Source organism: Saccopteryx bilineata, chromosome 1, assembly GCF_036850765.1.
Source record: "Saccopteryx bilineata isolate mSacBil1 chromosome 1, mSacBil1_pri_phased_curated, whole genome shotgun sequence".
Classification (NCBI taxonomy): domain Eukaryota; kingdom Metazoa; phylum Chordata; class Mammalia; order Chiroptera; family Emballonuridae; genus Saccopteryx; species Saccopteryx bilineata.
The window spans coordinates 38,448,050-38,468,500 of record NC_089490.1 but is presented as its reverse complement, the minus strand read 5'-3'; the positions used below and the strand labels follow the sequence as shown (position 1 = coordinate 38,468,500).

Genomic DNA, 20,451 nt, shown 5'->3' with positions numbered 1-20,451 from the left:
AAAGTCTATTTTAAAAATGCCTTCAACACAACAGCCCTTTGTATTTTCAATCTGTACTTGAGTGGGGCCCAGTAAGCTCATTGGATTGAAAATGAGACAATAAATTGTCGGTGATAACAGAGTAGGTGCTCACAAAAATATGTACACTAAGCATTGATGAAACCAGTTTAAGGTTAAGAAGATATAAAAAATAGGTAAAAAATATGCACAAGGAGAATGAAATTTAAATGGTTAGTAAACAAATAATTAAGAAACCTAAAATAAAGTGAGATACTCGCTTTGTGAGGACCAGTAGCATCTCATCCAGTGCTCATGGAAGGATGAAGAACTACACTGAGGAAAATGGTGTAAAATCCATATGTAACACATGAAAGTTTTAAATATGGGCACATGGAGATATGTATAAGGTTATACATATGTGGTACATTTATAATGGTGAAAATTTAAAAACAATCAAGATGATTAACAAAAGTATAATAAACAGAAGACTATATCTATTTTACTATGAATAAACTATAGGAATATATCTTGCTTAAATATTTATTGAAATACATGATGAATGGAAATGGAAAACATCAGCATAATATATGCAACTCGTTACTTAGACAAATATTTTGTAAGAAACTTCCAAACTGTCTTCCAGGGTGACTGTGTCATTTTGCATTCCCATCAGCAGTGAATGAGATTTCCTATTGTTTCACATTCTCATGAGCGTTAAGTATTTTTAGTGTTCTAGAAAATTGGCTATTCCTAGAGGCGGGTAGTGGTATCACATTGTTGTTTCAATATACAATTTCCTGATAACTTATGGTGGGGAGCACCTTTTCACGTGTTCCTTTTGCATCAGTGTGTCTTCTTTGTTTAGGTCTGTTAAAGTCTGTTTTTAATTGGGTTGCTTTTATTGTTGAGCTTTAAGAGTTCTTTGCAGATTATGCATTATTGTGCATAATCTTTTATTAGATATTTCTTTTGCAAATATTCTTCCAGTCTGTGACTTGTCTTATCATTGTCTTTACATTATCTGTCACAGGACAGAAATTTCTAACTTTAATCAAGTTTCCAGCTTTGCAATTCCTTCTTTTGAAGGTCATGCCCTTGATATATATAAAAAGATAAGTCAAGGTCATTTCGATTCTCTTCTTTATTATATTTGAGGAGTTTTATAAATTTTCATTTTGCATAGATATGTGATCCATTTTGCATTCATGTATATGAAGGAGTATAAAGTATGTGTCCAAACCATTATTTTTTTTCCCACATAAATGTTCAATTGTTGCAGTACCATTTTGAAGAGACCATCTTTTTTCTAATGAATTTCCATGACACAAATTTTGTCAAAGTTCAGTTGATAATATTTATGTAGGTCTATTTCTGGGCTTTCAATTTTGTTCCATTGATCTATGTATCTAGTCTTTTAATAATAACATAATTTCTTGATTATTGTAGCTTTACGGTAAGTCTTGAAGTCAGGCAGTGTCAGTCCTCTTACCTTTGTTCTTATTACGATAATATTCTGTTCCCTTTAACATTATTTTCTGGGGTTTTCCCCTCTATCTATAACTTTAGCATCTTTTTGTCAATATCCACATAATAACTTGTTGAGATTTTGATTGGGATTTTATTAAATCTAGAGATAAAGTTGGGCAGAAGTGATACCTTGACAATATAGAATATTTATATCCATGAATATGGAATGCCTATTTAGTTTTCTCTTTATTCATCAGTTTTATAGTATCTTCATAGTAGTTATGTTTAAATATTATTGATTTATACCTAATTATTTAATTTTGGATCTACTAATTATATTTAATGAAATATTATATTAAAACATATTTTGAAAAATAATTATGATCCTAAAAATAGTGATCTCCTCTTTGTAAAGAGGGATGGATAATTATTCTGAATATATTGAAAAGGGTTTCAAACACATTTGTTATGTACATTCTCTTAAAAATTCTCAGCAACTTGGAAAAATATTAAGATGTATTTAATATAGATGATGGGTACAGAGGTGTTGATTATTCTATTCTTAGGAAATTACTTTCTTTAAATTGTTATAATAAAAGCAATTGTTCAGTGCATTTAAACGTTTCAAAGATGGAAAAAATCTATGAACAGCTGAAAAATGAATAATTGCATTTTTATATCCCATCTGTTTTACAAGAATGTATTTTTTGATTAAACAATTTTTTTGGTTTGTTTTAGCATTTGACATTAATTTATCTATTAAAAATCTTTGAAATAATCTAACAACTTAATACCAATTGTGTATTTAATACAAATTAAGCTATAGACATAATAAAAATATTAAAAAACAGTAATTATTACATAATACACTTCATGATTCATCTGTTTTTAATCTGTTTTATTCACTCTTTCAGTTTTTGAAACTGAAACCTGCAACAATTAATAAATAATACAAATGACATCACTTAAAGCTGAATTCGTTGATATAGGAAAGCATCTGGATAATAGCCTTGATTCATTTTCAAAGCTATTGCAAAGCTGGTCACTGGAATTGACATTTTCTGACACTTGAAAACATATGTTACTCAATACAACTAATGTCTTTTTAAGGCACAGTCATCTATTCACCTAGGTCAATGACAATAACATTGATCTACTAAAAATGTAGAGCTAAATAGAGAATTCACTAGGACTATTACAGTAATATTGGCTGGTCCATTCAAAAAATAGAAAAGAATATAGAAGAAAAATATTTTTTAAATTTATGGTTCATGTTCTTATAACCAAGTCATTATCAACAAGAATACTGTAACCAATCAGTGTTTGGTGTTTATGAGTTTATCAGTTTTTACTGTTACAAAGTTGAGAATAATTAGTTAATGTGCATTTAAGTAAAAAGATAAATATCTGTACATTTTTCTATGAATTGCTTAGAAACTAGTTATTAATTCAAATTAATTCTATTCTGCAGAACATTTTGCTCTAACATAGTTTCAGATTAATTCACATTCATATGCAGTAAAATTATAATAATACTATTCAAAGACTTATTTAAGGTAATCATTCTCTGGAACAAATATTTTGAGCATTAAAGAATTAGTTTACTTTTTTTTCTTATTGTCTGAGGTACACAGCATGTACAACACCTTAAATTATAGCACTTTGATGCTGGATAAATTGAAACAAACAAAATAAACTATGAATATTCAACATATGCAATATTCTCTTAGATTGTATTAAATTTGATATTCTTTTTCATATGAAAATTTTGAAAAGGCTGTAATTTTTCATTATATATATTATACTTAAATATGCCTATATTTGTTTAAAAATTATAGAAGTTTTATATTATATTTTATAATTGATTAAAATTTAAAATAAGGCCTGACCAGGCAGTGGTGCAGTGGATAGAGCATCAGATTGGGATGCGGAAGACTCAGGTTTGAGACCCCAAGGTCACCAGCTTGAGCGTGGGCTCAACTGGTTTGAGCAAAGCTCACCAGCTTGGACCCAAGGTTGCTGGTGTGAGCAAGGGGTTACTCGGCCTGCTGTAGCCCCACTGTCAAGGCACATATGAGAAAGCAACCAATGAACAACTAAGGTGTCGCAACGAAAAACTGATGATTAATGCTTCTCATCTCTCTCCATTCCTGTCTGTCCCTATCTGTCCCTCTCTCTGACTCTCTCTGTCTCTGCCACAAAAAAAATAAATAAATAAAAAATAAAATATGTTTTCAAAAGAATTTATTTAATATTCTTACAAAAATTTTTTAAGTAAAAGGAGGGAAGATAGTGAGACAAACTCTTGCATGCACCTTGACCAGGATCCACCCAGCAACCCCCTTCTGGGACTGATGCTTAAACCAAGTAGGCTGTCCTCAGTGCCTGAGGCAGACGCTCATACCAACCAAACAATCCTCAGTGCTGGGGCCTATGCCCAAATCAATCAGAGCCATTGACTGTGAGAGGGGAAGAAGGAGAGGAGGGGGAGAGGGAGGGAAAAAGAAGCGATGGTCATTTCTCTTGTGTTTCCTGCCTGTGAATCAAACATGGGACAACCATATGCTGGGCCGATGACAAAATTTTAATGTAAGAATCTTTATGTTGCAAATATAAAATAGACTGCTTATACTCTGATTAAAAATTTATTAATTATAAAGAACTGTGACTAAGAAATAAGTTATGTAATTATAAGAAAAATATTTAAGTTGTCTTAAATATACTATAAATTCTACTAAAACTTGAATTTCTATAGGAGGCTAAGAATTAAAAAGTGACATTCATTAATGACATTTTATAGTTTAATTTTTGTCTTTTGACTACACATTTTTATAAAATGATCTATTAAAAGAAATATCTATCCAATCTTAATATTACAAATATATTTTTTAATTAAAACTCTCATTAAAAAGTTTATACTAGCCCTGGCCAATTTGCTCAGTGAATAGAACATCAGCCTGGTATATGGACATCCCAAATTCAATTCCAGTTATGGCACACATGAGAATGAAGCATCTGCTTTTCTCCTCTTCCGTTTCCCCTTTTCTCCCTCTTCCCCTCCCACAGCCAGTGGTTTGATTGGTTCAAGCATAGACCCTGATGCTGAGAATAGCTCAGTTGGTCCCAGGGCTCATCCTCAGGTGCTAAGAATAGCTTGGTTGATTTAGCATTGACCCAGGTGAGGGGTTGCCAATTGGATTATGAACGGGGTACATGTGGGAACTTATCTCACTGTGTCTCCTTTCACTTAAAAGAAAAAGTTTGTATTACATCTTAGATTCTATAATGTGATTTAATCAGCATAATGGCATATTAAAATAACTTAGCTTTCTAGAAGCCTAAAAACAATTTCTCTTCTTTTTAATTCCTTTCTTACATAAGATAAGATGAAAACAAAATAAAAGAATAATGTAATGCAGGGCTCATTTTAGGGCTCAAAGCCCCTGTGATTACCTTACATTTTTCCATCTCCTTTCATCAGGCAATATTACTTTTTGTAAATTAGAATTACTCTTCTTTTATCTGTGTGATATTTTAGTGTATTCACTTTTCTCCAGAAGTCATGCATTTAAATGCATTTTACAGATTGGAAAAGTATCTTGAAACCCCATCTGGAAAATTTTAGGTCTTATCAAATTTTTTAAAAATTTAAATAAAAATGTTTAATACCTTGATAACATATTTAAATTTAAATCCACTAAAACTTTTGAAATGAAAGCTTTACATTTAAATTAGAAATTTTCATTTTCTCAAAGTTATACTACAAAATTATATGTTATATTCTTCTTTTCCCTGGCTGCCTTGAGAATTTTTTCTTTGCTGTTGGTTTGTGTCAATTTCATTATGATATGCCTTGGAGTAGGTTTGTTGGGGTTAACAAAACTCGGAGTTCTGTTTGCTTCTTGAACTTGAGGCATTAGTTCTTTCCACAGGCTTGGGAAGTTCTCATCTATTATTTGTTTGAGTATGTTCTCCATTCCATTTTCTCTCTCTTCTCCCTCTGATATACCTATTATTCTTATGTTATTCTTTTTGTTGGAGTCAGATAATTCTTGTAGGGCTATCCCATTTTTTTAATTTTTGAGTCTCTTCCTTCTTCTCTCTGTTGTGCCTCAAGTTGTTTGTCTTCTATTTCACTAATCCTCTCTTCTATCTGACCTGTTCTGTTAGCTAAGCTTGTTAGTTCGTTTTTCAGCTCGTGAATTGAGTTTTTCATCTCTGTTTGATTTGTTTTTATAGTTTCAATTTCCTTGGACATATATTCTTTGTGTTCATTGAGTTGTTTTCTGAGCTCCCTAAATTGCCTTTCTGTGTTTTCTTGTATATCTCGGAGGATTTTTAAGATTTCTATCTTGAATTCTCTGTTATTTAGCTCCAAGGTTTCCAATATATTAAATTTTTTCTCCATAGATTTTTCCTCATCTAGCTGTGTTACCTCTCTTTCTTTTGTATCCATGATATTCGATTTTCTCTTCCTTAATGGCATCTGAGGGTGGTTTTGTTGATAGTATTAATGAGATTTAATAAAGAATAAAAAGTTAAAAAAATAAAAAATTGAAAAGAGTTGTTTTTTTAAAAAAAATTAATAATGAAATAAAGAAAAATAAAATAAAATAAAAATTAAAAAAAGGAAATTATTCCCCCCCTCCTTTTTTCCTCTCCTCTCCTCTCCCCTCTTTCTTGTGGTGAACTGTGAATTATAACAAACAATGCCTGTAATGGAGGGCCTGAATTGGGGAAAAGTAATAAAGAGGCAAAAAAAAAAAAAAGAAAAAAAAAGGAAAAGAAAAAAGAAGGGGGTATGGACCCACAAAAAGCAAATAAGGAAAAAATTTGGGTCAAGAATAAAATGATTTGCTTTTAGGTGTTGGTTGACTAAGAGTTATGATGAGAGGAATAAGAGGAAAACAGAAAAATGGGGGGGACAAATTAAAAAATTACTATTGTATTTAGTGGGACAAGAAATAGATAAAATGGAGAGCCAGGGATGGGAGCACTGCTAGTGAGTTAAAAAGGTGAAGTAAAAACTCCCCAAAATGCCACAAACATAAGTTTGAGTCCCAGATAAGATAATTTGTTTGTTATTGAGGTTTGAATGAGAGGAGATGTAAGGAGAAAGGAAGAAACTAATATAGAGGGAGAAAAGAAAGAGAGAGAGAGAAAAAAGAGGGAACCACTAAAAGAAGAAAAAAGAAAAAAGAGGAGAGAGGGAGAGAGAGAGAGTTAAGGGTTTTGGAGTGCAACCCTCATAGAGAGAAAGGAAGAGGAAAGAAAAGATAATGGGAGATGTAATAGTGAAAATATTGTATTTGTTTAGATTTGTTTGTTTTTTGTCTTGTATTTAGATAATTTATGAAAAGATTCAGATGTTTTTCCTACCCAAAATTCTCCTATGCTCATTTTTCAGTTCTAATTGTGATCTGAGTTTTAGCCTTCTGGATCTTTTTACAGTTTTTTCTAAAAATTATATTCATTTATTATATATAATATTAGTGTAGGGTTCCATGAAAATCAAATCTTTATGCCAGAACAAAGTATTTACCTTGAATCTCTGTATTTAGTCTTTTGCAGAAAAATCAAAATATATATCTATTCTTTTTCTCTGACCTCTCTCTCTTCCCCCACATCTGCATTCCCTCTCTCAGAGAGCTGGGGTAATCATTGTGCTGGACATTTCCAACGTGTTCTCTCTACACCTGGCCCTCCAAACCCTCAAAAAGTGAAAGCACACAAGGTGTATCTGAAAGGACCCTCAGCTAATTTCTCCTCCCACTGGCCTCTGGCTACAGAACACAATCCCTTCAGCTTTGGATATTTTTCCTTTTCTTATTACCTACTGACTGTCCCATCCTTTCTTAAGCAGATAACATCCACCTAGAGTAAGGGGAAAAGTAAAAGCAAACTTTGATTTTTATTAATGTCTTAAGTGACCCAGTTAATTTTATAATAATTATTGCATTGCATATTAAAAATCTCTAAAATATGTCTTCCTGCTGATGAAACTCCATTTTAACAACTTTTAAAACACAAATATGTGTAAATTAAATAGTATCCTGTTTCAAGGGAACACTTATAACCAAAAATTTTGTAGTATAACTTTGAGAAAATGAAAATTTCTAATTTAAATGTAAAGCTTTCATTTCAAAAGTTTTAGTGGAATTAAATTTAAATATGTTATCAAGGTATTAAACATTTTTATTTAAATTTTTTAAAAATTTGATAAGGACCTAAAATTTTCCAGATGGGGTTTCAAGATACTTTTCCAATCTGTAAAATGCATATTCGATTTTCTCTGCCTTAATGGCATCTGAGGGTGGTTTTGTTGATAGTATTAATGAGATTTAATAAAGAATAAAAAGTTAAAAAAATAAAAAATCGAAAAGAGTTTTTTTTTTAAATTAATAATGAAATAAAGAAAAATAAAATAAAAATTGTAAAAAAAGGAAATTATTCCCCCTCTCCTTTTTTCCTCTCCTCTCCTCTCCCCTCTTTCTTGAGAAAAATCTTGTGGTGAACTGTGAATTATAACAAACAATGCCTGTAATGGAGGGCCTGAATTGGGGAAAAGTAATAAAGGGGCAAAAAAAAAAAAAAAAAAAAGGAAAAGAAAAAAGAAGGGGGTATGGACCCACAAAAAGCAAATAAGGAAAAAATTTGGGTCAAGAATAAAATGATTTGCTTTTAGGTGTTGGTTGACTAAGAGTTATGACGAGAGGAATAAGAGGAAAACAGAAAAATGGGGGGGACAAATTAAAAAATTACTATTGTATTTAGTGGGACAAGAAATAGATAAAATGGAGAGCCAGGGATGGGAGCACTGCTAGTGAGTTAAAAAGGTGAAGTAAAAAAACCCCAAAATGCCACAAACATAAGTTTGAGTCCCAGATAAGATAATTTGTTTGTTATTGAGGTTTGAATGAGAGGAGATGTAAAGGAGAAAGGAAGAAACTAATATAGAGGGAGAAAAGAAAGAGAGAGAGAGAAAAAAGAGGGAACCACTAAAAGAAGAAAAAAGAAAAAAGAGGAGAGAGGGAGAGAGAGAGAGTTAAGGGTTTTGGAGTGCAACCCTCATAGAGAGAAAGGAAGAGGAAAGAAAAGATAATGGGAGATGTAACACTTATGGGTAGTGTAGTTCAAGGAGAGGAGAGAGTAAGACCGGCATTGAATTAATCGGCCAAATTGGAGGAGGAAAAAAAATACCAAGAATGAAGATAAGAGAAACAAATGAACAAATATAATAAAATGGGATAGGTTATAAAGTCTGCAGATTATTTTTGATTTTGAGAGGTTATCTTCTTGCTTTTTCTTTTCTCTCCCTCTTCCTGGTCGGTGACTCTGTACCCTGGGTTCTGCCCCTTTGGCACGCTCAGGTAGAGGTTTGCAGTTGATCAGTCTCTATGGCGATGTCATGTATTGTGCTTTAGTCTCGTTGGCAGTCGAGGCTCATTAGCATTTATAGGCTCTGACAGTGAGAGAGTCCATGTTCCTGGAGCCTTTCTCCTAGTCTTTCCTTCCTCAATTAGTAGCCTGATAATCCAGCTATGGGGTTGCTGCTGCCTCTGCCTGGATAGTAAGAGGCTCAAAGAGCTGGCAACTCCCCACTCTATTTCCACTCAGAACAGGGCTCTGGGTAAGGCTCAGTCAGTCAGAGCTGCTAGCATAATCAGGCCAGGTTTCCGCCCACTCAAAGACCTCTGGCTTTGCCACTCTGTCCGGTAACACAGGTGGGTGCCCACTTCCGGGGCGCTTGGAGGAAACTCTCACTCACTATCTGCGTGCGCAGACCAGGATATCCGGCCAGCAGTCTCACGCTCTGAGTGAAACCCCCAACTGCATGGAAAAGTTGCAGCGTTGGAATTGGCTCTCACTCCGTCCCCATGCACGGCTTTTGCAAGGCACTGGGGTGGCCCGAGATTCCGCTTTGGCCCACACAAAGGCCCCTGACTCTGCCCCTCTGTGCGATAACATGGGCGCGCACTGCCGAGGCACTCGGAGGAATCTCTCGCTCACTTTCTGCGTGTGCAGACCAGGATATGAGGCCGGCCGCATTTCCCTCTGAGTGAATCCCCTACCAGCACATAAAAGTTCCACCATTGGAATAAGTTCTCGCTCCCTCCCGTGCGCGGCTTTCCCAGAGCGCTGGGGCTGCCCAGAGATTCTGTTTTCGGCCCACAGAAAGGCCTCTGACTCTGCCTCTCTGTGGAGTAACACAGGCACCCACTCCCGGGGTTTAGGAAGAAATCTCTCGCCCAGTATCTGTGCGCACTGACCAGGAGATCGGGTAAAATGGCTGCCCAGCTTGTCTTTCTTTCTTTGGGCTTGGCGCTAGTGTTAGCTTGTATTGCCCAGGTTGCCACAGGATCAGTTTTTCCTCGGCTTGGATCTCCGTGCCACAGCCTCGTTCAGCCGTTTGTGCCACGGCCTGCATCTATTAACCCCCTTTGCCTGCCTCAGTTTCTATATTCACGGATCCCAGAGAAAGCCGCCCTGTTTAGGTTAGTGAGGAAGGCGGAGCATTTCTTACTCCCTATTTCCTTCGGGGTTTGGTTATATATTTAGCCAATTTTTCGCTCGACCATACCTTCGGGTGTATTGCGAAACATCTGGAGGCTCCAAGGATAGGTTTTTCTGTTTCTGGTTGAAGATCTTGTTGAGTTTTGGGGGAGATTTATCGGTATCGCTTCCTACCCTGCCATTACTCTGATGTCATCTACCATTCTTTATTTAAAAGAGTCAAGACTCTTAGTAATATGGCTGTTTCCAGATCTAGGACAGAAAATATATAAGAAAGATCTACAATAGAATATCTTATACAAAAAAGTAAGAAAATGCTTAAAGAATGATGCAGACATATCAAAGGGTACAGGAGATACTTTGGAGAGGTTCTTACTATCTAGTTCTTATAAAATTTGAGTATCAAAGAAAATAATTTAGTTATATATTTGAACCAATAAAATAAAAATTCATGAATCTGTATAGATAGAAATAAATAATTGAATAAGTGAATAAATGAAAGACTATAAAAGAAATTTTTTCTAACATTCGAATATCATCTAGTAAATATGGGGAAAATGCTGAATTGAAAAGCACTATTTGGTAAATTGTATAGCATGATTAATGTAGTTATGGATTGTCAATGCAGAGCAGCTCACATTTTTAGTTGGTTGAAATCTCCAGATCCTAGGATTCTGATTTGATAATCAAGCCACTTATAATAGAAACCTTTTCGTAATTACAGGAAACAAAACTGGAGTGGTGGAAGACAAGGGATATAAATATTTTCTGGCTTTCAAAAAGAGAAGGCTTTTTTGGCTTTCACTGAGAGAGAAGTGGAGAAAGAGAGAGAGAAAAGAACAAACACAGAGAACTCTGACAATTTAATGCGTAAATTGTTACTTAAAATAGACTGAGAATATAAATGATCATTACTGTAAATCAATCATTCAGAAGAAAGAAGTTCCACAATATTTCTAATATTCTACCTTCCAGATTTGAAAATGGGTCTTGCAACTTCTGGTAATATAACTGTTCCAAATACGTGCAACCATGTTTAAATTGAAATCAATCATTACCTTATATTATATATTTTGTAGTAATACATTTTCAAGCTTATCAGTTTAAAATAATCATATCCTGATGTACTTTTACTACCATATCTGAGAATACTGTGCCCAACTCCTACCTACTCTGATCCTTGGAATTGTCAATTATTCACTGAGAACACACAATAGCAATCAAAAACAGTATCATTAACAAGTATATCTTAATTGTTTTATTTATTACTTTTAGAGAGAAAGACAGGGGAGAAGGAGATAGAGATAGAAATTTAAAAAAAAGATAGAGAGAGAGAGAGAGAGAGAGAGAGAAAACTTCATCTGCTGTTCCACTTAGTTTGGCATTAATTGGTTGTTTCTGGTGTACCCTGACCAGGGATCGAACCCACAACCTTGGCATTTCAAGCCAAACTGACTGGCCAAGGTCTATCTTAATTTTAATAAGGCATTTGAAAGATTCATTATGTTATCTTGTACTGGATTAGAAGATACTAGAGTGATGGCAAAAATGGAGAAAATTTTTGCTACTTAAACACAAATTTAAGGAGTCATGGTAATTGAATTAACATAACCCTAAAAAAAAAGTGATTACACTCAAGTCCCTAGCCACATGGAAAGCTCTTGAGAAATATAGTCCCTTTTGCACCAGCATTACCTTGAACATGCAATTTTAATGCCTTCTGTCCAACTGATACAAAGATCCCACTCTTCGTTTGTGACTAAACAGTAAAATCTTTTCTGTTACCTTCCCTACCAGTTAGTTGTGTTTTATAGGACTTCAACCTTTCTCTATTGGAATATGTTCACTGTAATGTTCATAGTTGATGTCCCTAACATTTTTTAAAAATTACTAATTTGAGAGAGAGAGAAACATCTATTTCTTGTTCCACTTATTTATGCATTCATTGGTTGATTCTTGTATGTGCTCTGATGAGATGATCCAAAATCCTGGTGTATCCCAGCGACACTCTATCTGTGTGCTACCCTGCCAAGGCCTGACTTCTCTATGAGATTTTCAAAAGCCATCTCAATCCTTAATTACTCTTAGATTTGGGTACCAACTAAAGTCTGGCACACAACTATTGAGATGTTTGAGGAAAAGAGGACCATGGGCATGTTAGATTTTTGTTGGTTATGTTTTCATTGTAATTACAGTTATGTTGAAAATGAAGTTAATTAGAAAGAATTCCTTTGAAAAAGTGGAATAAAAATTGTCTCAAAAGCATTTCTAAGAAACTTGGTAAAGCCTTTTTATTTAGACTTCTATAAGAGAGGGAAAACCACAGCTATGAAGAGCTTGTTTTGCTAAATGCTCTCTTCTTTCAATGTAATATTATCTGTATTAGTTTCATGTTTTCAATAGTATTTTTTTCTGTGAATATAAGAAGTTGTGTTAGGAAAGATTAAATTATCTTTTTTCTTTTTATTATATTTTATTGGTTTCTTATCAATTATTGGTTGTTTCTTTTGCTAATGTTATTTTACATGTATATAAATAAAACTAGTCACAATTCCTTCTCAGAAGAATTAGTTTTTTATCTTCTGGCAAGTAGATACTGACTGACTAGATGTTCAAAAACATAGTCAGTACAATATTCAGAAATAGCCTGAAAATAATGTTAGGGCAATTCTTCTACATAAAGCTATGTGTATAGCTGCCATAGCTTAGACTATAGAGGAAAGAAATTAAAGACCAATTTAGATAAGGTCTGAATCAATAAAAATAAATCCACAAGGGAGCAAAGAAAATCTTCCAAATAAAAATCAGGAGGACAAACCTGAACTCAGTAAATCAGTCATTAGAGACTGATGAATAAGATAAAGAGGGGATAGTTGCTCATTTAAAGGGTGATCAGATGAAGTTTCTGGAAACCATTGTCAAAGACAAGGTTGTTGAAGACCATTCCCTCTATTAACTGTGGGACATCTAATTATTGAATTATATCCAGTTTTGCTAACATCTGCTAATAAAACAGGCAGGCTTTAATATAATAAAAATAATCATTTAGTCCATGGACAAACTAATCTTTTATTTTCCACATAGACTATAGCTAAAGTTTATATTTATATGCTAATAAAGTTAATTACAGATGTATGCTCAATATTATTTATTAAATTTTCTCTAATTATTTAGCCTAACACATTCATTATTTTAAAATTATGTCTATAATGGAATGCTTTTTTTTTTTTTTTTGCTGTTACATATAATTTCTCTTCTTCCTAATTTTCTCTAGATTTTTATGTAATTGGGAACCTGGTTCCCATGTCTCTCTCTGTGAATTGGATATGAATGAATGTGAAACCTCACCTTGTCTAGATGGGGAAAATTGTGGCAACAGAACAGGTGCACACAGCTGTCTCTGCGCTCCTGGTGACACAGGTAAACCTCTATCTGCACTTTCTAGTGTATGTGCTGCTGAAGCAAGCACTCTCAGTCCTGTCTTTATCAACCTATTGCTAACTGTAAGTAAAGGACAACCTCACACTACTCTCTGAAACCTGAAGTCAACTGTCACATTCATGTAAGACAGAAAATACAAGGAAATTCTTGGTTTGTTATAAAATAAATTAATAAAAACAAAAATATTCGTTACCTTCTACAATTTGCTAATGCTAAGAAATATATGGATTATATTTCAGGCACTTTATATTTTTATGCTTTTTTGTATTGAAATTTTTTTGAAGTATGCTTATATGGTTATAATACAGAAACTAAATGTAGGTGTGTTGAAAAAATCTAAAAGAAATACTATTCTAGCCATTATACAAATATCATTTAAAAATATAAGTTTAGCCTGACTGGGCCATGGCGCAGTGGATAGAGCGTTGGACTGGGATGCGGAAGACCCAGGTTCGAGACCCTGAGGTAGCCAGCTTGAGCGAGGATTTGAGCAAAAAAAGCTCACCAGCTTGAGCCCAAGGTCACTTGCTCGAGCAAGGGGTTACTCGGTCTGCTGAAGGCCCGCTGTCAAGGCACATATGAGAAGGCAATCAATGAACAACTAAGCTGTTGCAATGCGCAATGAAAAACTGATGATTGATGCTTCTCATCTCTTCGTTCTTGTCTGTCTGTCCCTGTCTATCCCTCCCTCTGACTCTTTCTCTGTCTCTGTAAAAATATATATATTTTTTTTAATAAAAATATATATAAATAAAATAAATTATATATATATATATAAGTTTAGCACTTTAAATGCACTGATATTCTAAAAATCAATCAGGAAGATCTTGTAGTGAATTTGAACTTCTGGCTAAAAAATATAATTTGGAGTTAACTTTCCTAATATCAATTATTCCACAACATTAACTTTATCCAAAATTATCAAGGAACTTAAAAAATAAGAAAATCATTATTAGTTAACCCTCTAAACTTCTGCTGAGAAATTGTATTTCTGATATATAAATATGTATTGTTTGGATATACCCATATTGATTTTGTGGATACAGCAAGAATGTATTAAAATCTGAAATCTCAACTTATTAATGTTTAAATTCCACACCACTAGGATCTTTTGGGTTCCTATTCTAAGGGACACTAGTTAAGTAAATCTAATATTAGATAGCTCACAGGAGTAAAAAAAAAACCCAGAAACACTAAACAAATAGAAATGAGGTTGGAAACAAAACTGATAAAGAACTAGATTTTGGCCCTGGCTGGTTGGCTGAGTGGTAGAGCGTCGGCCTGGCGTGCAGGAGTCCTGGGTTCGATTCCCGGCCAGGGCACACAGGAGAAGCGCCCATCTGCTTCTCCACCCCTCCCCCTCTCCTTCCTCTCTATCTCTCTCTTCCCCTCCAGCAGCCAAGGCTCCATTGGAGCAAAGTTGGCCCGGGCGCTGAGGATGGCTCTATGACCTCTGCCTCAGGCGCTAGAATGGCTCTGGTTGTAATGGAGCAATGCCCCAGATGAGCAGAGCATCGCCCCCTGGTGGGCGTGCCGGGTGGATTCTGGTTGTGCATGCGGGAGTCTGTCTGACTGCCTCCCCGTTTCCAACTTCAGAAAAATACAAAAAAAAAAAAAAGAAAAACTAGATGTCAGTGAAGAAGTGATTGAAATTTCAAAGCAAATTAAGTGATCTGAACAAAGATATGCAGGCATTTTTCTTTAATTAACTCTGATAGCTTCAGAGAAAGTTACAATTGTTACATGTACAAAACTCTCAGCTTAAAACAATTGTTACATGCACAAAAATCTCAGCTTAAAAAAATATTAAAAACCAGTACCTACAGATTTACTTATATAAATAAGAAACATTACCTCTTGGCTATAAAACAGTATTCTTTCTAAATTTTATATTACTCTTCATCTTGCAAATTCTTGAGATCTCTTTTGGGGATTTTAGGTATCCAACAGGCAGTGCCATTCACCATGCTGTTGTTTTGCTGCTGCTACTGCTGCTCACAGTCTTAAAATAAGAAATGACACACTGAGCTCAATGTGACTGAGAAACACATTATGTAAAATTATTTGATATAACACATTGTTCTGGTATTATAAATGCATCTTAAAGTTTGAAGAATCAGCATGTTCTAATTTTTTTTTTTACAACCTCTCTATTTTCCTTGCAAGGTATGGTGTACTTAGCATTGTTTCAGAATTTAAAATTGAGTTGCCAATTAGGCATTCCCATGGAGAAGCTGAGTGAACAGTTGGCTGTATGAGAGAGTCCACAGTGAAAGCATAAACTCTGGAGTCTTTAGATTCATAACTCTAATACTGAATAGAGCAAAAATGGTGTGAATGTGGATAGAAAGAGAAGGACCAACAACTGAGCCCAGGGATGCTGCAATGTTGAGGAGTCTTGGAAAGAAAGAAGATTAAACAAAAGAAATTGAAGAAAGCAGTCAGTGATACAGGAGGAAGAACAAGAGGAGATAGAATTTGGAAAGCTACATAAATAATTTCAGGTAGAGCAAGTAATCAAGGTGTCAAATGTTATAATTTGGTCAAGTAAAATAAGGACTATTAGCACTGGAGCTAGCAATGAAAATAGAATTGGTGACATTGTCACAAAAGTAAAAGTGCTGGATTGATGGGTGCAGAGTCTGTTTGAAGGGGATTTAAGAGAGAATGTGAGAAACTAAATTGCTGAGAGCGATTATCCACAATTTATTAAGTAAGGTTTTACTTTGTATGATGGAAACAAGATATAGGCAGAGTATCTTGAGAAGGGAGTAAGATAAAAAGATAAACTTTTTTTGTTTTGTTTTGTTTTTAAATGTGTGTGCTTATTAAATGCCTCTGACTCTTCTGTGGGGAATGGCACGGAGAAGTTCAATAATAGCAGCAGAGAAACAAATCAGGAGGCTCTGGAACGATGCTCCCATAAACAGACATTCAGGGGCACATGCTGTGTGCCTGATTAATGGGAAGACTGGTCAGGGGTGAAGGTCTTCTTGGACTGCCTTTCAGTTTCTAAAATGAAATTGTTTGGCCTGTTTTCTGAGAAAAATTTTAATTTTGAAATCAGCAAATTATGCTTAGTTTTTGTTTAACTCTAGTGTAGGCTTTCCATATTGAAAGAAAAAATAATTTTACTTCTTAATTTCAAAAAGATTTATTGAAAAATTGCAAACATCCAGCTCACATGCCATTGTCCTGAAGGGTTTTCTCACCTGGTTTGGTGGTCTCAGCTAAACTTGCTGTGCAGTAATTAAGAGTAACCAAAGTGTGTCCCTGTAGATGTTTGCAGTCAATTCTGGTTGATGTAGTCATCATTTCAGACCATATGTGTCAGAGATTGGCAATTTGCTAACTCTTCCAGGAAGGGCTGGAAAACTAAATCCTCATAGTTTTACTAGAAAATATATTTGTATTTATTTTCTCTCTAATATAGATACAACTGAGAAAGATCGTAACTGTATATATTTTATATAGCCAATGATATTAATTGCCATGAGAAAAAAATTATGTAGGAAAATGACCATGGGAGGGGCAAGGAAGATTAGGAATTAGGGAGTTACATTTAAATAGCAAAGTCAGGGAAGGCCATGGGAAAAATAGCTTGCTTTATGATTGAGATGCCAATTATATATTGTTCCACACATACCTACATTTATAGATAAAGTAAGTAGAGATACAGAGGAATCAAGAACAAAAATTACACTTAGTTACCTTTAAAGATGATAATGTTTGCTTAATAACAGATATTTATATTTTTATGTAAGAGGATCATTAAGATAAGAGATTAGCCCTGGCTGGTTGGCTCAGCGGTAGAGCGTCGGCCTAGTGTGCGGAGGACCCGGGTTCAATTCCCGGCCAGGGCACACAGGAGAAGCGCCCATTTGCTTCTCCACCCCTCCGCCGCGCTTTCCTCTCTGTCTCTCTATTCCCCTCCCGCAGCCAAGGCTCCATTGGAGCAAAGATGGCCCGGGCGCTGGGGATGGCTCTGTGGCCTCTGCCTCAGGTGCTAGAGTGGCTCTGGTCGCAACATGGCGACGCCCAGGATGGGCAGTGCATCGCCCCCTGGTGGGCAGAGCGTCGCCCCTGGTGGGCGTGCCGGTGGATCCCGGTCGGGCGCATGCAAGAGTCTGTCTGACTGTCTCTCCCTGTTTCCAGCTTCAGAAAAATGAAAAAAAAAAAGATAAGACATTAAACCAGTAAAGAAGCTTTGGTATTTCCAAGGAATATTAGAATCTTCATAATGTATATATAATATTGTATAGGGGAAAATGATCACATCACAAATTAAATAGGAAAAACACCTAAATATTTTAGACGTAGTTGGCAGTTTAACAATCTGCTATATTAGGAAACAAAATAGTTATTTTACAAAGGCTAATCTAGTTTCAGAGATTTTGAAGAGTCTTAGATTCTGTAAAATGCTTTCATTTCCACATCTATTTGTAATGCAGTCTTTGTGCTTAGCAATTACACTCTATTTACTTCTTAATCATGATTATCTAACATTTAAATATAAAACATACTATACTGGTAATAAGACTAGAAAAGGTCTGATCTGTGTGAACAGAGCAGGGTGAAGAGTTAGAGAATATTATTCTAATGTAAACATAGAAAACTTACCAAACCTGCTCCTGAGAAACAAGTTCTTTCAATACTTTTAAATATTTATTTTGATAAATATCTCTATATTTCTAGAGTATTTTACTGCTATTTGGGTTTTTTTTCTATTTTGAACATTATCTAAGTAATTTTTCCTATGGAAAATAAGAATTTAATTCTGTCATTGTCATCCCCATTCACCAACATGTATATAGTTTTCTTCACTTCTTCCTCCTAAAGTGATTATGTCAAAATTTTTAGGCCTGGCCAAATACCTTATTTGGCTAGTGTCTCTGCCTAAAGCACAGAGATTGCCGGTTCAATCCCTGCTAAGAGCACATACAGGGATAACTTGATGTTTCTCTCTTTCTCTCTACCTCCCCCACTCTTCCTCTCTCACTAAATTGAATAAATTTTTTTTAACTTTCCAAAAAATCACTCTTAATATTATTATAATTGTATCAAATTTTCCCTTCTTGTTTTATTTTTGCTCATTTTGATAAGACCAACACATATATTTTCCAATGTTTTTTATATTGTATGAGAACTTTTAGCTCTCTTTAATTTCCAAAAACTCTTTCTCCTTAGCTAATATTTTTAGTACATTCTGTAATTTTCATTAATAAAAAAATCTCCTTTTCTATAATACTATTTATAGAGTGTTTTGTATGTTTTATTCCTTGCATAGTCTTGATCTCCAAATTCCTTTTTAATCTTGTTTTTCTTTATTCATGTATCTGTATTTAGGGGTGTTTCTTTAATGTCAGAAATTTTTTTGGATGTCAGTTAATATCCAAGAAAGAACTACTAAAATGCTTATTGAAAACTCTGAGTGAGAGCACCTGATTGGCAATTGTATTACTTCGTGGGAGTGAACATGAACACCAGCTATTTTATTGGAGAAATTTGAAATATCATTATTGGTGGGCCTTTTCCACTAAATGGACGTGGAAATAGGGATGCAGCAGAGAAAAATGTTTGGCAGGATTTTGGCAAACTAGAACTAAGGGCTAGCTAGTTAGATGGTTCTGATTGTTAGAAACACTTAAGAAATTCTTATAACTATATATATAATTAAACTTATTTTTTCTACTTTTTTTTCTTTTTTTACAGAGACAAAGAGAGAGTCAGAGAGAGGGATAGATAGAGACAGACAGGAACGGAGAGAGATGAGAAGCATCAATCATCAGTTTTTCATTGTGACACCTTAATTGTTCATTGATTGCTTTCCCATATGTACCTTGACTGCGGGCCTTCAGCAGACCGAGTAACCCCTTGCTCAAGCCAGCGACCTTGGTCCAAACTGGTGAGCTTTGCTCAAACCAGATGAACCCATGCTCAAGTTGGCGACCTCAGGGTCTCGAACCTGAGTCCTCTGCATCCCAGTCCGACGCTCTATCCACTGTGCCACTGCCTGGTCAGGCTCTACTGTGTTTTAAATGACTAGTTCAAACCTCTAAATACAAAGACGTGTACACTTTATAATACCAAGTAGTTGTGTATTAGTGGAGCTTTGGGGAAATAAACATATCAGCATGGCCTCTAGCACAGGGCTAAGTAGTACAAAACAAGGACAGGAGTCACAGAGGTAGAAAGCAGCGTTGAAGGAGAGGCTGGCATGCCGTGAGCTGAAGAATGAGTGGGAGATAATTGTATCAAGAATTCTTGATCATTAATGCGATTTTCAGACCACATTTTTGCCTCTACCCCTTGCCCTCCTACCCCCCAACAAATCCTTCTTTCCTGCTTTCCAAACTAAATTTTTTTTATTTTATTTTTTACAGGGACAGAGAGAGAGTCAGAGAAAGGTATAAGGACAGACAGACAGGAACAGAGAGAAATAAGAAGCATCAATCATCAGTTTTTCGTTGCAACACCTTAGTTATTCATTAATTGCTTTCTCATATGTGCCTTGACTGTGGGCCTTCAGCAGACCGAGTAACCCCTTGCTCTAGCCAGAGACCTTGGGTCCAAGCTGGTGAGGTTTTTGCTCAAGCCAGATGAGACCGCACTCAAGGTAGCAAGTCGGGGTCTCAAACCTGGGTCCTCCGCATCCCAGTCCAATGCTCTATCCACTGCGCCACCGCCTGGTCAGGCCAAACTAAATTTTAAGACTCATAATCACTTCTTAAATTACTTCCATTATCCTGCGCTGCTCTCTTTCCATAATTCTCATCTTAAAACCTCAATCCTGGTGGTTTTTTTTGTTTGTTTTGTTTTGTTTTTTAAAGACTTTGTTCATTTTAGACAGGAGAGAGAGAGAGAGACAGAGAGATTGAGAGAGAGAGAGAGAGAGAGAGAGAGAGAGAGAGAGAGAAGGGAGGAGCAGGAAGCATCAACTCCCATCTGTGCCTTGACCAGGCAAGCCGAGTTTTGAACCGGCGACTTCAACATTCCAAGTCGATGCTTTATCCACTACACCATCACAGG

General features: G+C 35.2%; 1 protein-coding gene across 1 annotated transcript in view; it reads left to right on the top strand.

Annotated features, from left to right (window-relative positions):
• LOC136319194 (protein eyes shut homolog) overlaps nucleotides 1-20,451 on the top strand; it is a 557,987-nt gene that overhangs the window by 7,608 nt on the left and 529,928 nt on the right. The window contains exon 2 of the mRNA XM_066252572.1: nucleotides 13,256-13,401. Within this exon, the coding sequence (XP_066108669.1) occupies nucleotides 13,308-13,401 (94 nt within the window). The 5' untranslated portion in view covers nucleotides 13,256-13,307. The remainder of the gene's footprint in view (nucleotides 1-13,255; nucleotides 13,402-20,451) is intronic.